This window comes from Lissotriton vulgaris, chromosome 6 (genome assembly GCF_964263255.1).
Source record: "Lissotriton vulgaris chromosome 6, aLisVul1.2, whole genome shotgun sequence".
In the NCBI taxonomy this organism is placed as follows: domain Eukaryota; kingdom Metazoa; phylum Chordata; class Amphibia; order Caudata; family Salamandridae; genus Lissotriton; species Lissotriton vulgaris.
The window spans coordinates 803,454,154-803,479,010 of record NC_141694.1 but is presented as its reverse complement, the minus strand read 5'-3'; the positions used below and the strand labels follow the sequence as shown (position 1 = coordinate 803,479,010).

The following is a 24,857-nucleotide window of genomic DNA, read 5'->3' as shown; positions in this document are numbered from 1 at the left end:
CTTCAAAAGACGGCTGGTGTGAGGGAAGGTCAGTAGAGAGGGGGTATATGGAAGGCACAAGGCAGAAAGAGGGGTTAGCAAGAGGAAAGAAGGGAGCTCCGAATTTGTGAATATTAGCCAGATAAGGTAGCATCAGGGCTCGAGTCGGGGTACCACGCGGGTGGACGGCGTTCCCCCACTTATTTATCGGGAGCACGATAACTGGAGCAAATGGAGCCACACATTCATATTTCATATTTTTTCTAGTGTTGTGTGACCAAAAGATTGACTAAAAGATGATACGCAGCTCAAGGAAGCCCTTGGGAAGTAGCCACCTTTCGTGACGTCACTTCCTGTTGTGACGTCAGCGTCCCCCCACTTCTTTTTTTTAGGACTTGTGCCCTGGGTAGCATATTTAACCCAGATGGAAGATAGCTAAGTTGGTTAAGGCAGTTGTTACAGCGACGTGTAAGTATAACCTGTTTGAAGCCAGATAGTTATGTAATGCCAATAAAATGCTCGAAAACGATTATAATAATGTATAGCTGAGACTCAGGAATATACCCAGGTGTTTATGCTCAACCATTAATAAAACCATTCTTCGGAAAATCTTCTCTGGTATTTTCCGGCAATTAAAAGAACACTTTCCATATTACATACATATACTACATTGAACCCCACAATATTGGTGTTACATGCAGTTGCACTGGTAGCTTCTACTGGTTCCATAGGGCTCGAATCTGAATATATGTAAAGAAAAAGTTCCATCTGTGGGTGTAAATATCCTATCTCCACTCATTAGAACTATATAATGCCCAGAGGACATTCATGTCTGTAGATGTCATAGTCTATACTCTGTAGTGCTTATTAAGCACCCAAACCTCTCTATATCTAGACTCCACAGCAGCATTAGAGTCTGACTCCCACTCATCTCTAAAAATCTGCCAGCATGGTAGGTTTTCCTCAGTTGTATTATAAAGGTGAGGGGCGGGAGCATGGATATTTCCAAGACAGAGTGGGGGTTGGCTTTTCGGAAGATGATAAACACATACAAGGTATTAACTTTGTAGGTATTCACAAAACTTTCCTATTTATTCTGACTCCTCCCCCCGCCCGCCCCCCCCCCCGAATTTATGTGCTTAACTTTAGTTCCAGAAAGGTTTGAGCAATTGTGAAAAATAACTGCGAAAATCATGTAACTGCTCCCTTCTTTTCAATAGGTCTTGGGGAAACTTAAGATTTCTCATAGGTATCTAAATTAGGTCTTTGACTTTTAAGGACTCGTACCCCTAGCCTTAGTATGGCTTACACAACATGAATTTTAAAGGCCTGTCAGGCCCTTGGTAATATGACTGATGATGTTCAGAGTCAACCACCGGATAAAGAGACACCATGTTGTTTCAAAAAAAAATTCCAGTGCAGTCACACTACCTTTTAAACAAAGGCCGTCTCAAATTATTTTGGGCCATGGATGAGGTAAGTTTTTTTACACCTCACTCCAACAGGTGGCACAATAGGCAACCACCTAGGGCACCTATGCTCTGAAAAGGCCCCGATTTAGGCCAGGTTTACACAGATTTCATGTAAAGTGGTACAGGAATTGAAGTGGATGTGCTTTGTTGTGTGGAAAGGTAAAAATCTGATGTATTCTGGATTGTAAATCCCCCCAGTAGACTGTGCTTCGGGTCTGTTTTGAAAAAGTAATGCAAACCTGACGCAAAGTCTGTGTAGATCTAGGCCTTGATGTTAGCAGAAAATGGTGTGTGCATGTGTGTTTTTTGAATTCATAAATTAGGGTAGCTTATCTGAGTTCCTGCTGTAACGCAAATGCGAGCCAAGGTTTGAAACCTATTTGGGTAAGATCAAACCACCATTTACTAGATTGTTGTATATACAATCCAGGCAAGGTACTCTGACACTCGCCTCTTTTACCTGTAAATGGAGGTTTCACCCAGAAAGTAGTGCAGCTTGTCCAGCTTACCGAGCGGACCAGGAAACAGAAGACACCTGCTCTTTTTCTGCCCAGCATTCATTAGACAACAGAGATGCTGGATTGGAACCCTGTGTAGATACTCTGGGATACACCTCCATAAACAAGACTTACATATCTGTAGGTCAGACACTGGGTCTTATGTGGTCTTCTCTGTAGCTAAATCCCTAGAAGCAATCTGGCCCATCATCCGTGTCAGGATACTCACGCAAATGTCAGATGCTAAACTTTGAAGAAAGGGATTAGTTACAGACATGATAGCTGTTAATGTAATTTTTTTCCAGCTGACCGGTAAATATAATCTGCTGATAAATGATGTACCTTACAACAAAATCGTGTCTTTATGCCGCTTTTGCTTTTAAAGTTGTGTTTTACTCCTAAAATTGACTTTGCACATAGATTTTATTTCATTGAACATTTTTAAATTGTCGTTGTCTTATCTGAAACTTTTAGCTTGTATTAACTTGACTAATATTACAATGGGTTTTCTGTCTTGTGTTGCTTTTATGATCTCCGACCAAAATAAAGTATTTAACTCAAAATCAAATTCATAAATACGATGCCCGAAGCAAGAGATGGTACTGTATTGTCTCCATTAGAGGCAGTCGTCGGTATGTATATGGCAATGTGTTGATGTGTGCTTTTCTAATCTGGTCCCAGCAGAATGAAGAAGTCCTGAAGATTGATGGAGGGCCATGCTATTCAAACAGCAGGCGTTGCTGAGACAGAAGCTCTTTGTGCTAGGCAGCCTGGCTGTTGGAAGTCTCCTTTATCTAGTTGCCAGAGTTGGGAGCTTGGATAGGTAAGTCCAGTAAATATTAAATGTTTATAAAACCTAGTATGTGCATGTGTGTTAATATGCTTATGTGGTGCATGATCATGTACTCTAATTTGTTTGCTTACCTGGAAAGAACTTTTGAGCCATCTGCTCATACCTGAGAAAACAGCTCAGCGGTGTAAGCTCTTATTCGTGTGGTTCGCACACAATGCCTTTACTCCATAGGCTTCAAGACTGCCTGGGGGACTCAGTCACTCAGAATTTTGGATACCATTAAATTAGCAACTAGGAACAATCTGTTAAACCCTTCGCTGCGGGGGTTATTTTCCCGCTGTGCTGGGGGGGAGGGGGCGCGCACGGCGACCGCATGCTCATGACAAGCTGAGCTCGTCATGAGGCACGGCGCTCCTGTGCTCATGACGAGCTTAGCTCGTCATGACCTCACCCGTTCCCGTGGATCGCTCAGCACAGCAGGGGAATTATCCCCGCATGCGAGCGTTCCACGGCTCATGACGAGCTGAGCTTGTCATGAGCACCGGAGCGCCGTGGCTCATGACGAGCTCAGCTCGTCATGAGCATGGAAGGAGTTAAAAAATACAGCTGCTTCAGAACTTCACCCAGCAACCTGTCTGCGTTCCGTGTGTACTAACAATATACCACCAATGGTTCCAGACGGCCATATCACCCAAAGTGATCTGTGACTGCTTTGCAATAATGTATACGAAGAGCAGTCTATAACTTTGAGATGTAATCAAACATGGCAGGTCAAGGCACTCTAAAACATGCTATAGCTCTAAGATGTAATCAAGAGGCGTAAATCGTAGAAGACTGAAAGGTTGCTATAAGGCTGAGCTGTAATCAAGAAGCAAAGGTTGAAGAGCACCAAAACCATGCTATAATGCTGAGATGTAATCAAAAGACATAGATCATAGAACACCAAAAGCATGCCATAACGCTGAGATGTAATCAAGAGACATAAGTCATAGAACCCTAAAAGCATCATGCAACACTGAGACGTAATCAAAAGACATAAGCTATATACCCATAATCGAATTCCAGACCTGAAACCCAAATTTTCAATACTCTGGATTTGACTCCTTGGAAACTACTTGCAGCACAGCCTTCCCCTGTGATCAGGAGAGGACTAGACTTGTTTTCATCAGTGTGCAATTACTAATTCATCCTTACCATTAATTACTAAAACAATGGAAATGTAATGTGACAAGCTACCCAGGTCCAATTCTCAACCTTTGGGACAAGATTCAAGCTCTTAAAAGAAACAACTGGATAGGCTGTCCCCCTCCACTGACAGACATTTATCCCTAATACCACATAAACGCTCTGTGCCATACAACTAACACAGCCCACAGCACATGGCTCCCCCATACTTTATGCCATCATTCATCACTGAACACCAACACCACCCCTTCTTGTCAGAAGGGAGTACCTACAACTCCATGCTCATCAAACATCTTCATCCACTAGATACCCTGCCGGGCCGACCCATCCCTCTACATTCCTTTCCCTGGATCCATCTCTAATTTCTCATCTATGCCAGACCTTAAGAGGGAGCCACCACTGAACTAACCAAATGAGCTGCATAGTCACACTCAATAAATTATGGTTAATTGATTTGATGGGTCGATTCCCCGTTGATATTATCCCACAAGGTTATACTTTTTTATTAAAGCACTATTGTCGTGGTGGATCTTATAGATCCATTAGTCAACTATCATCTGTAAAGAACCGAAGAGGCCCTCTAAGAACCCACCAGTGAAATATGTTACAGGCCCAAGCTTCTGTATTGACTGTGTTTTTTTAACACACAAAATTTCACATATTTTGGCTTTTTTAAATGTATCTTTTTATTGACAGTTGAATTCAACTACAGTCTGTCAAACTGGCACCTTCATACATTTCACATTAACTTCGAGCATCTCTCCATGACCGACGACCCTCCAGTATCTCTTCATTCATTGTTCCCTTCAATCACATTGTCTCTTGGGCCTGCCACCTCAGCCGAAATTCTTACATATCTGGCCTCTAAAGGTATTTCATCTGTTCCAGATTATTTCCCATCTCCAGGGACAACCTCTACCCTCATAACCCACCCATGCATCAATCCATGTCTCGTTGCCCCCTAGATCTGACCCTGTCTGGCTCCCCAAGCTTTTGCAATAATCCTTTTGCACTGGCTTTTTTATGGAGCTTTGGTCCTGATGAAGCATTGCAGCTTTTATATGCGGTAATATATCAGGGGGAAATTGCGAGGGTGTGTGATTATTATCTTGCAACTCATAATTCCAATCCATGCGAAAAGAAATGATTGCAGGGTGTCGGAATTCAGACCTGCACTGGGTGTGAAGGTCTAAAGCTCTGATTTTTAGTTTGTTAGAGGGGTAGGCGCTATTTATCGCTTTAATACAATCTAACTCCCAGGGGTTCGTAATTTATCGGTTGCCAAAATAGCACCTATTTTGGTTATTTTGGAATAAAGCGGATTTTGGTGTCTCGTTTAATGAAGAATCAGGCAATTAATGCACTCCCTTATTACCGAGGTTGGTAAATAAACAGGCAACTTCGAATTCCGAACCCTGCACAAACAGTTTTCTCAGGGGTGGGAAAACTCTGACCAACTTGGAATCAGGGCTTAAGTCTTTTAAACCTTCTGTTTGCTGTTGTTTTTCCTTGCCTTAGCCTCTTCTCCTTGGTTTGTATTTACTACCTGCCTCGGTCAATTATTTTCTCTTTTCTTGTATTTTAAAATTCCAAATGCATTTCTCTACATATTTTCAGTGGGGAAGGGATAAGCCAGTATAGCATAAAATCATGACATTCCAGTAACTCTTTTTGTTCTTGCGCGTTCGTACACTGATCTCTGGCCTCAGCAAAACAGGATCTGACGTATTTATGCTTCCTGTTCCCTCAATTTACGAGTGGGCAATGAATGTGCTACAGCGGCAGTTAATGTTATGTATGAGCCGGCGGAGGAGCCCATCAAGTGCTGATTTCCGATTTCGCTTGAAAAATGGCTGCGAGGCCTAGGAATCTTTAGCCATTTTAATTAACTGAGACTTTCTCCGTTTGAAGGTAAGAAACTGAGGCTTGCTAGTGCCCTCGGAGCCGGGATCGGCTTTCAAGGGGAATTACAGAAGAGCTTTCGAGCAGAGTAGTTCAAGAGTACACCCGGATAACCATCTGTAGTCTCCTGAAATAGAGCTGCTGTCAGCCAGCGTCTCTCTGGGGAAGTAGGTGAGCTCGCTGTGATTTAAATAAACCTTACAAACCTGTACTGCCCGAGACAGGGGTTTTCCATTGCAATCTTGTAGATTTTTTGGGGGATTTTTTTTGGCAATGAGTGAAAGCTCTCTATTTTTTTTAACTGTACCCAAGAATCAGAATCTAAATTAGGGATATGGGACATTTGTTCCACCACAAATTTTGGATTACCAGATGATTCTGAGGACATTTTTGCAAAACCTTTAGCTGTTAGTTAATGTGCAACTGTGGTTGCAGGTGTTGGACAGACCACTCATTTTTGGCAACTGGGGTTCTATTTTTTATCAGCAGACCTTGACATCGAGGATGAGTGAGGAAGGCAGATAAAGGAGAAAGGGTGAGGAGAAAGATAAGGGAAACATTTACAGAGGGACACGGTAGGGATGAAAAAGAATCTTCAAGGGTGAGATGAGGGGAGAGGAAGTGTGGGGTGGTGGTAGAGGCTTAAGGTGGTGTCAACGGCCTAGGCAGCCTTGGTAAGGGTATTCAGCACCGCCAGCATGCAGCCATTCAGCAACGCTGGTGATGAGAGCCTAAGAAAAACTTTGGGTCCTTTTTATTTTTATCTTTTTACAAATGAAACACCATGTAATACATGGCTCATAAATAACAAAGGAAGGCTCAATCGATGTCCACTGATTTTGTCGCTCGATTAGCTTATTTTGCAGTTTAAGTATTATTTCATGCTGCCCCCAGAGCACAAACAGGTAAATATTTTGTAAGTTTCACTATTTACTCCACCTCTTGTGCTCCAAAAGAGAACACCAAAATGATAGTGGACTCCATCCCTCCAAAGATTGATATAGTAGACTTTTCTATTTATGCTAGGCATTAGATGATATAGAAACCTAACTCCAGGGAGGAGCGAAGTACTCTGCAGAGAACATTTGTATTGCAGCTTTAGCATCTTAAACATGGGGTGTTGTACATAGAATACTGTGTCTGTTTATGGTGGCCAGTCGAAATAACTTTACAGAAATCAAGATGTGCTAGGCAGGAAGAAAGGCTGCGTCAGCCCTATCACCGTTGACACCCATGTCCATCCGCATATAAAGAGCACTCTGTAGCAGACTGCTAAAGCAACTAAACAATCTTAGTGGTGAAATTGACAAAGACATCCAAAGTGCTCACATTGGGTTACATATTTTTGTTCACATGTATTTATTTATTTATTTAGGCGTTTTATAAAATGCCGCCTTTTCAGATGTGTCAGAGTGCTACTGATGATCAAAGTCTTGAAATCTTGATTAGACGGTAGGAGTTGTAGTTAGAGAAAGGGGTTGGGGTGTTCCCATATTCTTCAGTTACAGGGCCTCCATTTGTGAGAAGGCCAGGTAATGATGACCTGGAAAAACGCGTTATTATGTATTTCCTGAACAGCAGATTGTTTGTCTCTGCTCTTGGATTACATTCAGTGTGCTCATAGAAATTATGGCCTACATATTTCCTTTGTGTCGAAAGGCTCAGAGTCAAACATTCAGTGAAGACACCTGTGAATTAGTGTGACTAGGGTGTGCATATCTCCATTTTAATGAGGTAAAATGAAGCACCGACAACAGCAGAGTGGTCACAACCTAGTCCCTGCTTGCACCAACTTGATAAAGCGATTCAACATGGACCTCTTTGTTTTGCAGGAAAGTTGCTTTCCATTCACCGTTTAATGGCGTCCTCTTTTTAAGAGAGTGGAAGTTCAATTGTGGCTGATGGTTATTGATCCCTCTTCACTGTGATCATAGCCGACTTTGGGATTAGTGAATGCTCCTGATAAGCGTTCACTTGCACCATCAGTGTCAAATATCCTGCTGGAGTGATACGTTCATCAACCAGTTGTCCCATTTCCTCTTATAGATGTGTTTCAGCCTTTCTTCATCAGCATCCCTGGAAAGTGTTTCTTTATTGTCAACTCGAACCACTGGATATGAAGCTGCAGATCTTTCCCTAGATCTCTGGCAAAGAGATGTTAGTCTGGGTTGTGAGAAGTACTATGCTGCACTTAGCCCGAGATCGCCAACTCGAAGTGCTACTTGAAGTGGTGGATGAATGAGACACGTCTGCAATGTGCTTAGTCATCTACCAGAAAGGGCCAAATCCATAACAGAGTATTAGAAAGCTTATGGTTGGCAAGGTATAATTTTCTTTAAATAGAGACATTATGTTACACTATTTTACTTGTCAGCTGTCACATGCGTGCTGATGACACATAAATATATGAGAAAAAAATCAAAGAACTTGAAAGTCAAAGTGAAGTTCTTGCAGCCTAAAACAAATATAGAAACTGATGACAAACAATTAGTTATGCCCTAACAACATCTAAACGTGGGTTCTCCACCTCAGCCCCAGAAAATCACATATCCTATCTACTGTCTGCCCCCAGCCATCAGCTCTTCCCACCCTTTCAAATCCCTAAATAATCCATGAGTTTTATTTGACTATAAATTTTACTTTTCTACTCAGGTCACCTCTATTTTCCAAAGAGTATTCTTCCAGCTCTGTCGTCTGTGATTCCCATGCCCCCATTGACTATTGCAATGGAGTCTTCATCGACCTGCTGCGAAAACTTAGGCCGTACCACGAAGTGCTTAAAACAATGCTGCTCCTCAGCCTCAAATCTAACAACACAGATCATAACACCCCAGGTCTAGAATCACATCACTGACTCCCTGTTGGACAAAGGATTTAATCTAAAAACCCATTGCCTGTTCTTTAAAGACCTGTGCATCTCAGCACCAGACAACCTTGCTTTATGAAAGTGGATTATTATTGGGGCGGTCTGTCGCCCACTATCAGGAATAATTACACTAGCTTGTCAGGGTGACTCTCAAAGTTAATAAATTAACCTCATCTCAGCCCCCTGGCAGCTATGGCACAGAGCAGACAGGCAATGTGTAAGGTATTTATGCAGTACCCAAACAGTTTTAAAGTCAATGCATTGAACATTAAAAATCCCAAACCAAATTATAAAAAAGAGAGTACATTTTAATACAAAGAATGGCACCAAATGGCAAATGTATATCAATGGGAGCTAGAGATGTCAATTTTTAAAGATTTAAATAAAAATAGCACAAAAAACATGAAGCACCAAAGATAGTCTAAGGAAGGCTGACCACGATGGAGCAGGGCTCGGATACACTATTCGAGTTCATTTCAGGCACAGATTTTACCTTCTGACCTAGGGCCTGATTAATATTTCGGCAGACAGCCCATTTCTCCTCCTGGGCAATGGAGTAAATTACTGTGTTGCCCTGGTAGAGATACTGCCCGCCGAATTTAGCTGGCAGTCATAAAGAATTGGCAGGGACTGCAATCATGGCGGTTCCTGCAAATGCTTATCACAATACTGTTCCCATTTATTTTTAAAAAGCTGGATTTTTATTTAAAATAAAAAAAGATCATGACACCCTTGCCATAGTAGTTATCTCTGATGGCGAAGGGGGTATTTTATGCTTTTATTGTCCCTTTCAATTAGTTATGCCCTAACAACACCCAAACAGAGATTCTCCACCTCAGCACCTCAACCACTAGCCAGTGAGTAGAGGTGTCTCTGGGACACTCCCTAAGCAATGGGAAAAAGATTCCCAGAGGTAACCTTCCTCACTTTTGCTCCACATCCCATTTGCCTTATTGCAAACTATCTCACATTCCACCATTCTAATGGAAATATTTGCTCTTGGAGGTGAAGGTCAGTAAAAATGTCTATCTGTCCGCCTATTGTAATTGGGTAGATGGATGACATATAGCCAATTTTCTGACTGCCCTTATTCCATCGGGCCATCTGAGCAGTTTGGCCATGATTGACATGGAGTAATCACCGCCGTGGCCAAACCTAAGGTCCGTCCACATCTAAATCGAGCAGGCAGACAACTATATTGATGTGAAGGGAACTCAGTCACCGATGCATTGGAATTTCCTCTCCTCTAACAGATAAACCTTGCCCTTGGCCTTTGATTTGGATTTCAAAATCCTCTATTGGGGCAAGCCTGAAGATGTATCAATGAAGTTGCATCAGAATCGGACACCTTTGCCATGATGTCCCGCTCATGACTCCAGAGTGCTAGAAAGTCCCAACATTTTCATAGTCCCCATTTTTCAGGGTTTCTGGAGCAGCTTCTCAGACTCAACTCTGAGGCTTCCAGGACAGCACTTCCGGGCCGTACTCATGGGCCACAACCCACTTTAACAGAGGCCAGAAACAAGGCCCAGTCCAGTTCCAGTTAGCACTACTCACCTGCGCACTTCAGGTCAGCCAACTCACTCTTGAAGTCCACTTCTTTGTCTTGGATACAAACTGGAGCAGTTCCAGTCCTTTTGGCGTCCTCTCATGTCACAGGCAGTAGGGCCATTCCTCATCTGATCTTCAGCTGGTCCAGAAAGGGTTCTGAGGGGAATCCCTTGTGGTGCCACATTCATGGTTTCCAGAAGTTAGTGGGTAAGGGTGATTCCGGGACACTTCCTAACCAAATCGGTAAAATGTTCCCAGAGGCAACCCTCCCCACTTTTGCAGCACATCCGATTTATGTTACTGCAAACTATCCCACATTGCACCATTCATTAGGAAATCCAAAAAGGCAGAGGACTTCCACCCTTGGAGGGAGACTGTGTATCGTTTTGAAGTGTGTTTAGGGAAATGAACTGTCCCCTCCTCAGAGTCCACTCAAAACTAGTTCTGAGAGTAGCTTTCCTCCCACTGGGTTCAGACCCAGGCCAACCAGTATGGGCGTTGGGGACGAAGGTTTACTCTTCTTCAAGTCTCCACTCACAGTAAACTGTGAATGGACAGGCTTCACCTCGGCCCTCTTTAAGTTAAAAAAAAAATACCTAGGCCTACCAAAACTGCCCTCCCTGAACTGATAAGGGTCAGATGTACCATACTCAATCCATTCTGTCACCATCCCTAAGTCATTGTTATGTGACAGTTTTCACAACCCTTTAAGGTCAAGTACTGGCTGGATAGCTGCTGGCAGGCCTATGCGAATTAGCCTGCAGGCACTTCCTGTTACCAGGAAACAGGTAACCTTCTAAAAGTTACTTTTCCTAAATATTTATTTATTAAACATCTAACTGCATCAATCAGTTGAAATTTTTATAAATATCACAAATAGACTGAATTCATATTTTAGCTGTTTCCTGTCAAAAGTTACTGATGAAAGTTTTGAATCTGTACTTTGACCCTTTCTAAGATCCAGCTATAACACTGCCAGTGAAAATAGTTTTTGAGGTCTAGTCACTGGAGGAACATGCCAAAAGTAATTTCTAACATGTTCTACTACTTTCAAATATTAGGCACCCTACCCTATGAGTGACTAGGAGTAGTTAGGGGTGACTTAATATTTAAATGCAGGGTTTCCAGCCGGTCAAAAAGTGTTATTTTGATTTTAATAGGAGGGTTTTAAGCTGCAGCAATCATGCTATACATGATAGGTCTGAAGCCATAGATTACAGGCCAACCCTATGATTGGCACAATAGGCGCTGTAGTTCTTTAGTGGATTTAAACTTCTTGGCCCAGTGTGCATTTTGTACAACATATAAGGCCTTATAGTCAGGGCCACTGGAATAATGTAATTTTGCAGCTTCTGCATTTTCCACATACTTATGGATTGCCTCATTTGACACATAATCCCTCATCTGCTGCTTATTCTGCAGATTTTCACAAAATTGTTTTAGTTTAACTAAATCAAAAGTGACTAAAACGCGGCAACACATGTTGCAGTGCAGTGGACAAACGTTTGTAACAATTGTCTCCTTTCTGTTGCTTGTTGCTGTATTTGGTTCAAATGAAGCAAAACCTTTCCCCAGACAACGATAACCTGTGAAAAAATGACTAAGTAAGGAAGTAATACAATCACATAATGTGCTGCAATACGCCATATAATTACCCTTTTCTGGACATATAATTTACTGAACCTTGATACATAACTCAGTCCTCCCGTGCTGCATAATTCTAGTAGCCGGCTTATTGGCAAGTTAAATATGTCAATCAGGAATAAGGTAATTTAGCCATGTTTATAGAGGTAGCACCAGCACTTTATTCCTGTTAGGAAAGGCAATAGTGCACAAAGTGCAAAGTTCTAATGCCAGCAATAATAGGTTCCTTAAAGAATCTGAAGTGACAATGCAGAAAATGGGGATTTGCTACACCTACCAAGACTTGTAATCCATACCATCGGACTAGAAGTAGAAGGTGGGTCTCTCAACACCTTTTCTCAATTTCTAAGGCAAACAGGAAATAGTTTTGGGTAAGTTTCTTGCACCAACATGGCTCTACCCCTCAGGAACACTGTCCTCTGGATCTCTGCCATGAAACCAACATTTTATCATTCCATAGACACCTGAAGACCCTTGTCTTCTGTCGAGCATCTTCATCCTAATCAAGCATCTTCATCTTAGTCAAGCATCTTCATCTTAGTAGAGCAAATTCGTGTCGGTATAGAGATATTTTCATTGACCCCACTAGGCAATTTCGACAATCGCTGGATGACGAAATCCAGGATTATGGCATGTAGTTCACCCCAGGTAAGTTTGAGGGAGGGGTAGAATTCCTTGTTGAGGAAGGAGTATGGAATACCTTGTTTTGTGATTTCGAGCATTGTTAATTTGTGGCTCAAACGCTATTTGTCTGCACTGATCAGTGACTTTTTTGGAGCCTTATGCTAACTGTTTGTCCATAAGTATGAAAATGTAATAATATTTTTATATAAAAATAAATATCTTACAATTGTGAACCAAACTCAGCGTACTTGGATTATGGTTTATGTGAAAAAATAAATTTTCATAAAAAGCCAAATATTTTGGGCTCGAGCACTCCTTTTTTATTTTCAGTCCCTTTCAAATGAATAAGTCTAAACAAGTTTTGTGGCAGAAGAGTATAAGCAGCGTGCACTGGTAGACTTTTAAAGCAATGAGTGGATAGTGAGTGGACATTCATAATTGAGTTAAAGAGCAGAACCAGAAAATATTTTGTGTCCTCAATTTTAACAAGAGTGGTCTCCTTTAAGGGATATTGTTTTCTGACCTTCAGATCATACACTGATCTTGGGTCAGATTATTCAGAAAATCTTCAAACCATAGATGATGGTGAAACAGCGGTGACCAATATGGTCTTGTCTTTTACCTTAGAGTGAATTTATTTTAGAGAAAATGTATTTTCCATCAGGGCTCCACACAATTCTCATAAAGGCATGGAAGACATTTCTTGTTATTGAACGCCAAACAAGTACACTTGGAAGTGACTGACATCTTGCCAATTAAATCCTTTTGAGATGGGATGTAGCAATTATTATGTGGGGAATTTCAGACACTTCTAATAAAATCTCAGCATCATGGAATTGTTTGCCTCATATGCTCGGTTTAGATCTGTCTATAGTGGTCCTTGACACATTACGACATTCAACTTGTCAAACGAGCTACAGGTATCTGTTACTATTGATAAACCGCGATTGACATGTTATCATAGGCACTTACGCCCATCAAACTAATCTAACAAGGGTTTCACCACCACTTACTAGGGTTACCAAGACCAGAAGGGTCTTATTCCTCATATTTGAAGTATGCTGGTTTCATTTACTTAAAAAACGAACCCAGATCTATCTGTAGAGAATACCCAACTATAGATCAATTTATGCTCTTCGTTTTTTGGTGAAGAGTAGCAATTCCATAAATCCAACATTAGTTTAAAATCCATGATCAACTTCCTACTTAGCAATTAAGTTTCAGGCAGATGCACCCCGTTGAGTCAGTAGTAACTGGCATTCAGTAGAAGCTGAACTTTGCATAGATGTTATGTTATTTAAATGTATAAGGCGCTCAGCTACCCAAGGGTTTTCCCGGCGCCGGCAGGTAAGAGTGAAAAAGAGTAAGTATGAATGAAGTACTGATTGAACAACCAGATCTTCACTTGTCTACAGAAACTACCATATAAAGATAGGAAGAGAGTTTCACAGGGAGGAGCCCAAGAAAGGACCTACCACCCATCCTGATCGGTATGATTCTAGGGATAACAAATTTAGACTGTCCAGCAGAACGCAAAAGACGAGAAGGAGTGTGGGATGAGGTTCTGATCCATGCCTGCTTGGTAGCTTACATTGGCAGACAGTGTTCATCTTAAGTCCAGAGTTTGGTAACACTGTCTATGAATGTCCTCTGAATAACACGTCATGATGGTTTCATTCTGAAAATGTGCATTTATATCAGTAATTAGTTGAAAGGTGCAATGTGGGAGAGAGAATGCAGTTGAAATTGATTTGCCTGGTTAACCGTTCTTTGCACAATCATGGCCAAATCTGTTTGAGATCTAGAATGAGTAAACACATTCACTCAAGGCTGTTAGAACAGAGTCAAGAGGTAAACTTGTAAAGTCAGTGCTTTGCTCGAGAGATTAATGAGTGTCCTGTGCAGTCCAACAGGTGCATTTGTGGTACAACTTACAAGCTTTGCTCTAGAGCAGAACAAGCCGCCTGCAACTTTGAAAAAGTCTTATAAATGTGTTTTCCACAGTTTTTATTCATCTCTGACATCTTTTACACTATTCAGAAAAGGGGGTGGTGATGAACAGAGTGTCTGAATTAAGCAGACCACTCTTACCCAGTCCAAAGATCAGGGCTTGATCCATCACCGTTATTTATCTCACTGCCCCATCCCAGCTCAGAACCTGGCTATATGCAAATCAGTCTGTCCCTGGCCCAGTGCATCATGGGAACAGGGCAGACTAAACTACCAAGCCAATTCTTCACCAGAAAGGAGACAAGCTACCGGGGACCGGTTTCTGGCATTTCAGCCGTCTTCGGCCCGGCTTGCTTGAATCCTGATGGAGCAGTGAGAAAGGGACTCATGTCTGAGTATACCCTGCCACACCTATAGTGGCCAAAAACGATTCAGAAAAGGGGGTGGTGATGAACAGAGTGTCTGAATTAAGCAGACCACTCTTACCCAGTCCAAAGATCAGGGCTTGATCCATCACCGTTATTTATCTCACTGCCCCATCCCAGCTCAGAACCTGGCTATATGCAAATCAGTCTGTCCCTGGCCCAGTGCATCATGGGAACAGGGCAGACTAAACTACCAAGCCAATTCTTCACCAGAAAGGAGACAAGCTACCGGGGACCGGTTTCTGGCATTTCAGCCGTCTTCGGCCCGGCTTGCTTGAATCCTGATGGAGCAGTGAGAAAGGGACTCATGTCTGAGTATACCCTGCCACACCTATAGTGGCCAAAAACGATTCAGAAAAGGGGGTGGTGATGAACAGAGTGTCTGAATTAAGCAGACCACTCTTACCCAGTCCAAAGATCAGGGCTTGATCCATCACCGTTATTTATCTCACTGCCCCATCCCAGCTCAGAACCTGGCTATATGCAAATCAGTCTGTCCCTGGCCCAGTGCATCATGGGAACAGGGCAGACTAAACTACCAAGCCAATTCTTCACCAGAAAGGAGACAAGCTACCGGGGACCGGTTTCTGGCATTTCAGCCGTCTTCGGCCCGGCTTGCTTGAATCCTGATGGAGCAGTGAGAAAGGGACTCATGTCTGAGTATACCCTGCCACACCTATAGTGGCCAAAAACGATTCAGAAAAGGGGGTGGTGATGAACAGAGTGTCTGAATTAAGCAGACCACTCTTACCCAGTCCAAAGATCAGGGCTTGATCCATCACCGTTATTTATCTCACTGCCCCATCCCAGCTCAGAACCTGGCTATATGCAAATCAGTCTGTCCCTGGCCCAGTGCATCATGGGAACAGGGCAGACTAAACTACCAAGCCAATTCTTCACCAGAAAGGAGACAAGCTACCGGGGACCGGTTTCTGGCATTTCAGCCGTCTTCGGCCCGGCTTGCTTGAATCCTGATGGAGCAGTGAGAAAGGGACTCATGTCTGAGTATACCCTGCCACACCTATAGTAGCCAAAAACGATTCAGAAAAGGGGGTGGTGATGAACAGAGTGTCTGAATTAAGCAGACCACTCTTACCCAGTCCAAAGATCAGGGCTTGATCCATCACCGTTATTTATCTCACTGCCCCATCCCAGCTCAGAACCTGGCTATATGCAAATCAGTCTGTCCCTGGCCCAGTGCATCATGGGAACAGGGCAGACTAAACTACCAAGCCAATTCTTCACCAGAAAGGAGACAAGCTACCGGGGACCGGTTTCTGGCATTTCAGCCGTCTTCGGCCCGGCTTGCTTGAATCCTGATGGAGCAGTGAGAAAGGGACTCATGTCTGAGTATACCCTGCCACACCTATAGTGGCCAAAAACGATTCAGAAAAGGGGGTGGTGATGAACAGAGTGTCTGAATTAAGCAGACCACTCTTACCCAGTCCAAAGATCAGGGCTTGATCCATCACCGTTATTTATCTCACTGCCCCATCCCAGCTCAGAACCTGGCTATATGCAAATCAGTCTGTCCCTGGCCCAGTGCATCATGGGAACAGGGCAGACTAAACTACCAAGCCAATTCTTCACCAGAAAGGAGACAAGCTACCGGGGACCGGTTTCTGGCATTTCAGCCGTCTTCGGCCCGGCTTGCTTGAATCCTGATGGAGCAGTGAGAAAGGGACTCATGTCTGAGTATACCCTGCCACACCTATAGTGGCCAAAAACGATTCAGAAAAGGGGGTGGTGATGAACAGAGTGTCTGAATTAAGCAGACCACTCTTACCCAGTCCAAAGATCAGGGCTTGATCCATCACCGTTATTTATCTCACTGCCCCATCCCAGCTCAGAACCTGGCTATATGCAAATCAGTCTGTCCCTGGCCCAGTGCATCATGGGAACAGGGCAGACTAAACTACCAAGCCAATTCTTCACCAGAAAGGAGACAAGCTACCGGGGACCGGTTTCTGGCATTTCAGCCGTCTTCGGCCCGGCTTGCTTGAATCCTGATGGAGCAGTGAGAAAGGGACTCATGTCTGAGTATACCCTGCCACACCTATAGTGGCCAAAAACGATTCAGAAAAGGGGGTGGTGATGAACAGAGTGTCTGAATTAAGCAGACCACTCTTACCCAGTCCAAAGATCAGGGCTTGATCCATCACCGTTATTTATCTCACTGCCCCATCCCAGCTCAGAACCTGGCTATATGCAAATCAGTCTGTCCCTGGCCCAGTGCATCATGGGAACAGGGCAGACTAAACTACCAAGCCAATTCTTCACCAGAAAGGAGACAAGCTACCGGGGACCGGTTTCTGGCATTTCAGCCGTCTTCGGCCCGGCTTGCTTGAATCCTGATGGAGCAGTGAGAAAGGGACTCATGTCTGAGTATACCCTGCCACACCTATAGTGGCCAAAAACGATTCAGAAAAGGGGGTGGTGATGAACAGAGTGTCTGAATTAAGCAGACCACTCTTACCCAGTCCAAAGATCAGGGCTTGATCCATCACCGTTATTTATCTCACTGCCCCATCCCAGCTCAGAACCTGGCTATATGCAAATCAGTCTGTCCCTGGCCCAGTGCATCATGGGAACAGGGCAGACTAAACTACCAAGCCAATTCTTCACCAGAAAGGAGACAAGCTACCGGGGACCGGTTTCTGGCATTTCAGCCGTCTTCGGCCCGGCTTGCTTGAATCCTGATGGAGCAGTGAGAAAGGGACTCATGTCTGAGTATGCCCTGCCACACCTATAGTGGCCAAAAACGATTCAGAAAAGGGGGTGGTGATGAACAGAGTGTCTGAATTAAGCAGACCACTCTTACCCAGTCCAAAGATCAGGGCTTGATCCATCACCGTTATTTATCTCACTGCCCCATCCCAGCTCAGAACCTGGCTATATGCAAATCAGTCTGTCCCTGGCCCAGTGCATCATGGGAACAGGGCAGACTAAACTACCAAGCCAATTCTTCACCAGAAAGGAGACAAGCTACCGGGGACCGGTTTCTGGCATTTCAGCCGTCTTCGGCCCGGCTTGCTTGAATCCTGATGGAGCAGTGAGAAAGGGTCTCATGTCTGAGTATACCCTGCCACACCTATAGTGGCCAAAAACGATTCAGAAAAGGGGGTGGTGATGAACAGAGTGTCTGAATTAAGCAGACCACTCTTACCCAGTCCAAAGATCAGGGCTTGATCCATCACCGTTATTTATCTCACTGCCCCATCCCAGCTCAGAACCTGGCTATATGCAAATCAGTCTGTCCCTGGCCCAGTGCATCATGGGAACAGGGCAGACTAAACTACCAAGCCAATTCTTCACCAGAAAGGAGACAAGCTACCGGGGACCGGTTTCTGGCATTTCAGCCGTCTTCGGCCCGGCTTGCTTGAATCCTGATGGAGCAGTGAGAAAGGGACTCATGTCTGAGTATACCCTGCCACACCTATAGTGGCCAAAAACGATTCAGAAAAGGGGGTGGTGATGAACAGAGTGTCTGAATTAAGCAGACCACTCTTACCCAGTCCAAAGATCAGGGCTTGATCCATCACCGTTATTTATCTCACTGCCCCATCCCAGCTCAGAACCTGGCTATATGCAAATCAGTCTGTCCCTGGCCCAGTGCATCATGGGAACAGGGCAGACTAAACTACCAAGCCAATTCTTCACCAGAAAGGAGACAAGCTACCGGGGACCGGTTTCTGGCATTTCAGCCGTCTTCGGCCCGGCTTGCTTGAATCCTGATGGAGCAGTGAGAAAGGGACTCATGTCTGAGTATACCCTGCCACACCTATAGTGGCCAAAAACGATTCAGAAAAGGGGGTGGTGATGAACAGAGTGTCTGAATTAAGCAGACCACTCTTACCCAGTCCAAAGATCAGGGCTTGATCCATCACCGTTATTTATCTCACTGCCCCATCCCAGCTCAGAACCTGGCTATATGCAAATCAGTCTGTCCCTGGCCCAGTGCATCATGGGAACAGGGCAGACTAAACTACCAAGCCAATTCTTCACCAGAAAGGAGACAAGCTACCGGGGACCGGTTTCTGGCATTTCAGCCGTCTTCGGCCCGGCTTGCTTGAATCCTGATGGAGCAGTGAGAAAGGGACTCATGTCTGAGTATACCCTGCCACACCTATAGTGGCCAAAAACGATTCAGAAAAGGGGGTGGTGATGAACAGAGTGTCTGAATTAAGCAGACCACTCTTACCCAGTCCAAAGATCAGGGCTTGATCCATCACCGTTATTTATCTCACTGCCCCATCCCAGCTCAGAAGGCTTTTGTAGTTTGGTTTGCCCTGTTCCCATCATGCACTGGGACAGGAACAGACTAATTTGCATACAGCCAGGTTCTGAAACTGGGATGGTGCAGTGAGCTAAAAAACGGTGTTGGATCTAGCCCTGATCTCTTGACTGGGTGAGAGTATTCTGTTTAATTCAGAGACTCTGTCCCTCACCACCCCTTGTTGTAAATATTTTTGTCCACCCTAAGCGTGGAAGGGTATACTCAGATGTGAGTCCCTTGCTCATTGCACCATCAGGATTCAAGCAAGCCGGGCCGAAGAGGCTGAAATGCCAGAAACCGGTCCCCGGTAGCTTGTTTCCTTCCCAGTGTAAGAATTGGCTTTTGTAGTTTGGTTTGCCCTGTTCCCATCATGCACTGGGACAGGAACAGACTAATTTGCATACAGCCAGGTTCTGAAACTGGGATGGTGCAGTGAGCTAAAAAACGGTGTTGGATCTAGCCCTGATCTCTTGACTGGGTGAGAGTATTCTGTTTAATTCAGAGACTCTGTCCCTCACCACCCCTTGTTGTAAATATTTTTGTCCACCCTAAGCGTGGAAGGGTATACTCAGATGTGAGTCCCTTGCTCATTGCACCATCAGGATTCAAGCAAGCCGGGCCGAAGAGGCTGAAATGCCAGAAACCGGTCCCCGGTAGCTTGTTTCCTTCCCAGTGTAAGAATTGGCTTTTGTAGTTTGGTTTGCCCTGTTCCCATCATGCACTGGGACAGGAACAGACTAATTTGCATACAGCCAGGTTCTGAAACTGGGATGGTGCAGTGAGCTAAAAAACGGTGTTGGATCTAGCCCTGATCTCTTGACTGGGTGAGAGTATTCTGTTTAATTCAGAGACTCTGTCCCTCACCACCCCTTGTTGTAAATATTTTTGTCCACCCTAAGCGTGGAAGGGTATACTCAGATGTGAGTCCCTTGCTCATTGCACCATCAGGATTCAAGCAAGCCGGGCCGAAGAGGCTGAAATGCCAGAAACCGGTCCCCGGTAGCTTGTTTCCTTCCCAGTGTAAGAATTGGCTTTTGTAGTTTGGTTTGCCCTGTTCCCATCATGCACTGGGACAGGAACAGACTAATTTGCATACAGCCAGGTTCTGAAACTGGGATGGTGCAGTGAGCTAAAAAACGGTGTTGGATCTAGCCCTGATCTCTTGACTGGGTGAGAGTATTCTGTTTAATTCAGAGACTCTGTCCCTCACCACCCCTTGTTGTAAATATTTTTGTCCACCCTAAGCGTGGAAGGGTATACTCAGATGTGAGTCCCTTGCTCATTGCACCATCAGGATTCAAGCAAGCCGGGCCGAAGAGGCTGAAATGCCAGAAACCGGTCCCCGGTAGCTTGTTTCCTTCCCAGTGTAAGAATTGGCTTTTGTAGTTTGGTTTGCCCTGTTCCCATCATGCACTGGGACAGGAACAGACTAATTTGCATACAGCCAGGTTCTGAAACTGGGATGGTGCAGTGAGCTAAAAAACGGTGTTGGATCTAGCCCTGATCTCTTGACTGGGTGAGAGTATTCTGTTTAATTCAGAGACTCTGTCCCTCACCACCCCTTGTTGTAAATATTTTTGTCCACCCTAAGCGTGGAAGGGTATACTCAGATGTGAGTCCCTTGCTCATTGCACCATCAGGATTCAAGCAAGCCGGGCCGAAGAGGCTGAAATGCCAGAAACCGGTCCCCGGTAGCTTGTTTCATTCCCAGTGTAAGAATTGGCTTTTGTAGTTTGGTTTGCCCTGTTCCCATCATGCACTGGGACAGGAACAGACTAATTTGCATACAGCCAGGTTCTGAAACTGGGATGGTGCAGTGAGCTAAAAAACGGTGTTGGATCTAGCCCTGATCTCTTGACTGGGTGAGAGTATTCTGTTTAATTCAGAGACTCTGTCCCTCACCACCCCTTGTTGTAAATATTTTTGTCCACCCTAAGCGTGGAAGGGTATACTCAGATGTGAGTCCCTTGCTCATTGCACCATCAGGATTCAAGCAAGCCGGGCCGAAGAGGCTGAAATGCCAGAAACCGGTCCCTGGTAGCTTGTTTCCTTCCCAGTGTAAGAATTGGCTTTTGTAGTTTGGTTTGCCCTGTTCCCATCATGCACTGGGACAGGAACAGACTAATTTGCATACAGCCAGGTTCTGAAACTGGGATGGTGCAGTGAGCTAAAAAACGGTGTTGGATCTAGCCCTGATCTCTTGACTGGGTGAGAGTATTCTGTTTAATTCAGAGACTCTGTCCCTCACCACCCCTTGTTGTAAATATTTTTGTCCACCCTAAGCGTGGAAGGGTATACTCAGATGTGAGTCCCTTGCTCATTGCACCATCAGGATTCAAGCAAGCCGGGCCGAAGAGGCTGAAATGCCAGAAACCGGTCCCCGGTAGCTTGTTTCCTTCCCAGTGTAAGAATTGGCTTTTGTATTTTGGTTTGCCCTGTTCCCATCATGCACTGGGACAGGAACAGACTAATTTGCATACAGCCAGGTTCTGAAACTGGGATGGTGCAGTGAGCTAAAAAACGGTGTTGGATCTAGCCCTGATCTCTTGACTGGGTGAGAGTATTCTGTTTAATTCAGAGACTCTGTCCCTCACCACCCCTTGTTGTAAATATTTTTGTCCACCCTAAGCGTGGAAGGGTATACTCAGATGTGAGTCCCTTGCTCATTGCACCATCAGGATTCAAGCAAGCCGGGCCGAAGAGGCTGAAATGCCAGAAACCGGTCCCCGGTAGCTTGTTTCCTTCCCAGTGTAAGAATTGGCTTTTGTAGTTTGGTTTGCCCTGTTCCCATCATGCACTGGGACAGGAACAGACTAATTTGCATACAGCCAGGTTCTGAAACTGGGATGGTGCAGTGAGCTAAAAAATGGTGTTGGATCTAGCCCTGATCTCTTGACTGGGTGAGAGTATTCTGTTTAATTCAGAGACTCTGTCCCTCACCACCCCTTGTTGTAAATATTTTTGTCCACCCTAAGCGTGGAAGGGTATACTCAGATGTGAGTCCCTTGCTCATTGCACCATCAGGATTCAAGCAAGCCGGGCCGAAGAGGCTGAAATGCCAGAAACCGGTCCCCGGTAGCTTGTTTCCTTCCCAGTGTAAGAATTGGCTTTTGTAGTTTGGTTTGCCCTGTTCCCATCATGCACTGGGACAGGAACAGACTAATTTGCATACAGCCAGGTTCTGAAACTGGGATGGTGCAGTGAGCTAAAAAACGGTGTTGGATCTAGCCCTGATCTCTTGACTGGGTGAGAGTATTCTGTTTAATTCAGAGACTCTGTCCCTCACCACCCCTTGTTGTAAATATTTTTGTCCACCCTAAGCGTGGAAGGGTATACTCAGATGTGAGTCCCTTGCTCATTGCACCATCAGGATTCAAGCAAGCCGGGCCGAAGAGGCTGAAATGCCAGAAACCGGTCCCCGGTAGCTTGTTTCCTTCCCAGTGTAAGAATTGGCTTTTGTAGTTTGGTTTGCCCTGTTCCCATCATGCACTGGGACAGGAACAGACTAATTTGCATACAGCCAGGTTCTGAAACTGGGATGGTGCAGTGAGCTAAAAAACGGTGTTGGATCTAGCCCTGATCTCTTGACTGGGTGAGAGTATTCTGTTTAATTCAGAGACTCTGTCCCTCACCACCCCTTGTTGTAAATATTTTTGTCCACCCTAAGCGTGGAAGGGCATACTCAGATGTGAGTCCCTTGCTCATTGCACCATCAGGATTCAAGCAAGCCGGGCCGAAGAGGCTGAAATGCCAGAAACCGGTCCCCGGTAGCTTGTTTCCTTCCCAGTGTAAGAATTGGCTTTTGTAGTTTGCTTTGCCCTGTTCCCATCATGCACTGGGACAGGAACAGACTAATTTGCATACAGCCAGGTTCTGAAACTGGGATGGTGCAGTGAGCTAAAAAACGGTGTTGGATCTAGCCCTGATCTCTTGACTGGGTGAGAGTATTCTGTTTAATTCAGAGACTCTGTCCCTCACCACCCCTTGTTGTAAATATTTTTGTCCACCCTAAGCGTGGAAGGGTATACTCAGATGTGAGTCCCTTGCTCATTGCACCATCAGGATTCAAGCAAGCCGGGCCGAAGAGGCTGAAATGCCAGAAACCGGTCCCCGGTAGCTTGTTTCCTTCCCAGTGTAAGAATTGGCTTTTGTAGTTTGGTTTGCCCTGTTCCCATCATGCACTGGGACAGGAACAGACTAATTTGCATACAGCCAGGTTCATAAACTGGGATGGTGCAGTGAGCTAAAAAACGGTGTTGGATCTAGCCCTGATCTCTTGACTGGGTGAGAGTATTCTGTTTAATTCAGAGACTCTGTCCCTCACCACCCCTTGTTGTAAATATTTTTGTCCACCCTAAGCGTGGAAGGGTATACTCAGATGTGAGTCCCTTGCTCATTGCACCATCAGGATTCAAGCAAGCCGGGCCGAAGAGCCTGAAATGCCAGAAACCGGTCCCCGGTAGCTTGTTTCCTTCCCAGTGTAAGAATTGGCTTTTGTAGTTTGGTTTGCCCTGTTCCCATCATGCACTGGGACAGGAACAGACTAATTTGCATACAGCCAGGTTCTGAAACTGGGATGGTGCAGTGAGCTAAAAAACGGTGTTGGATCTAGCCCTGATCTCTTGACTGGGTGAGAGTATTCTGTTTAATTCAGAGACTCTGTCCCTCACCACCCCTTGTTGTAAATATTTTTGTCCACCCTAAGCGTGGAAGGGTATACTCAGATGTGAGTCCCTTGCTCATTGCACCATCAGGATTCAAGCAAGCCGGGCCGAAGAGGTTGAAATGCCAGAAACCGGTCCCCGGTAGCTTGTTTCCTTCCCAGTGTAAGAATTGGCTTTTGTAGTTTGGTTTGCCCTGTTCCCATCATGCACTGGGACAGGAACAGACTAATTTGCATACAGCCAGGTTCTGAAACTGGGATGGTGCAGTGAGCTAAAAAACGGTGTTGGATCTAGCCCTGATCTCTTGACTGGGTGAGAGTATTCTGTTTAATTCAGAGACTCTGTCCCTCACCACCCCTTGTTGTAAATATTTTTGTCCACCCTAAGCGTGGAAGGGTATACTCAGATGTGAGTCCCTTGCTCATTGCACCATCAGGATTCAAGCAAGCCGGGCCGAAGAGGCTGAAATGCCAGAAACCGGTCCCCGGTAGCTTGTTTCCTTCCCAGTGTAAGAATTGGCTTTTGTAGTTTGGTTTGCCCTGTTCCCATCATGCACTGGGACAGGAACAGACTAATTTGCATACAGCCAGGTTCTGAAACTGGGATGGTGCAGTGAGCTAAAAAAACGGTGTTGGATCTAGCCCTGATCTCTTGACTGGGTGAGAGTATTCTGTTTAAATCAGAGACTCTGTCCCTCACCACCCCTTGTTGTAAATATTTTTGTCCACCCTAAGCGTGGAAGGGTATACTCAGATGTGAGTCCCTTGCTCATTGCACCATCAGGATTCAAGCAAGCCGGGCCGAAGAGGCTGAAATGCCAGAAACCGGTCCCCGGTAGCTTGTTTCCTTCCCAGTGTAAGAATTGGCTTTTGTAGTTTGGTTTGCCCTGTTCCCATCATGCACTGGGACAGGAACAGACTAATTTGCATACAGCCAGGTTCTGAAACTGGGATGGTGCAGTGAGCTAAAAAACGGTGTTGGATCTAGCCCTGATCTCTTGACTGGGTGAGAGTATTCTGTTTAATTCAG

General features: G+C 44.8%; 1 protein-coding gene across 5 annotated transcripts in view; it reads left to right on the top strand.

The window, feature by feature from the left end:
* Nucleotides 1-24,857, top strand: part of HS3ST5 (heparan sulfate-glucosamine 3-sulfotransferase 5) — a 639,160-nt gene that overhangs the window by 597,727 nt on the left and 16,576 nt on the right. For 4 of the 5 annotated variants that reach the window (XM_086926836.1, XM_086926834.1, XM_086926837.1 and 1 more), the window contains one exon: nucleotides 2,633-2,771. In XM_086926836.1, the coding sequence (XP_086782962.1) occupies nucleotides 2,665-2,771 (107 nt within the window). In that variant the 5' untranslated portion in view covers nucleotides 2,633-2,664. Of the gene's footprint in view, nucleotides 1-2,629; nucleotides 2,772-24,857 lie in introns of all 5 variants that reach the window. The other variant, XM_086926835.1, reaches the window with a different exon arrangement.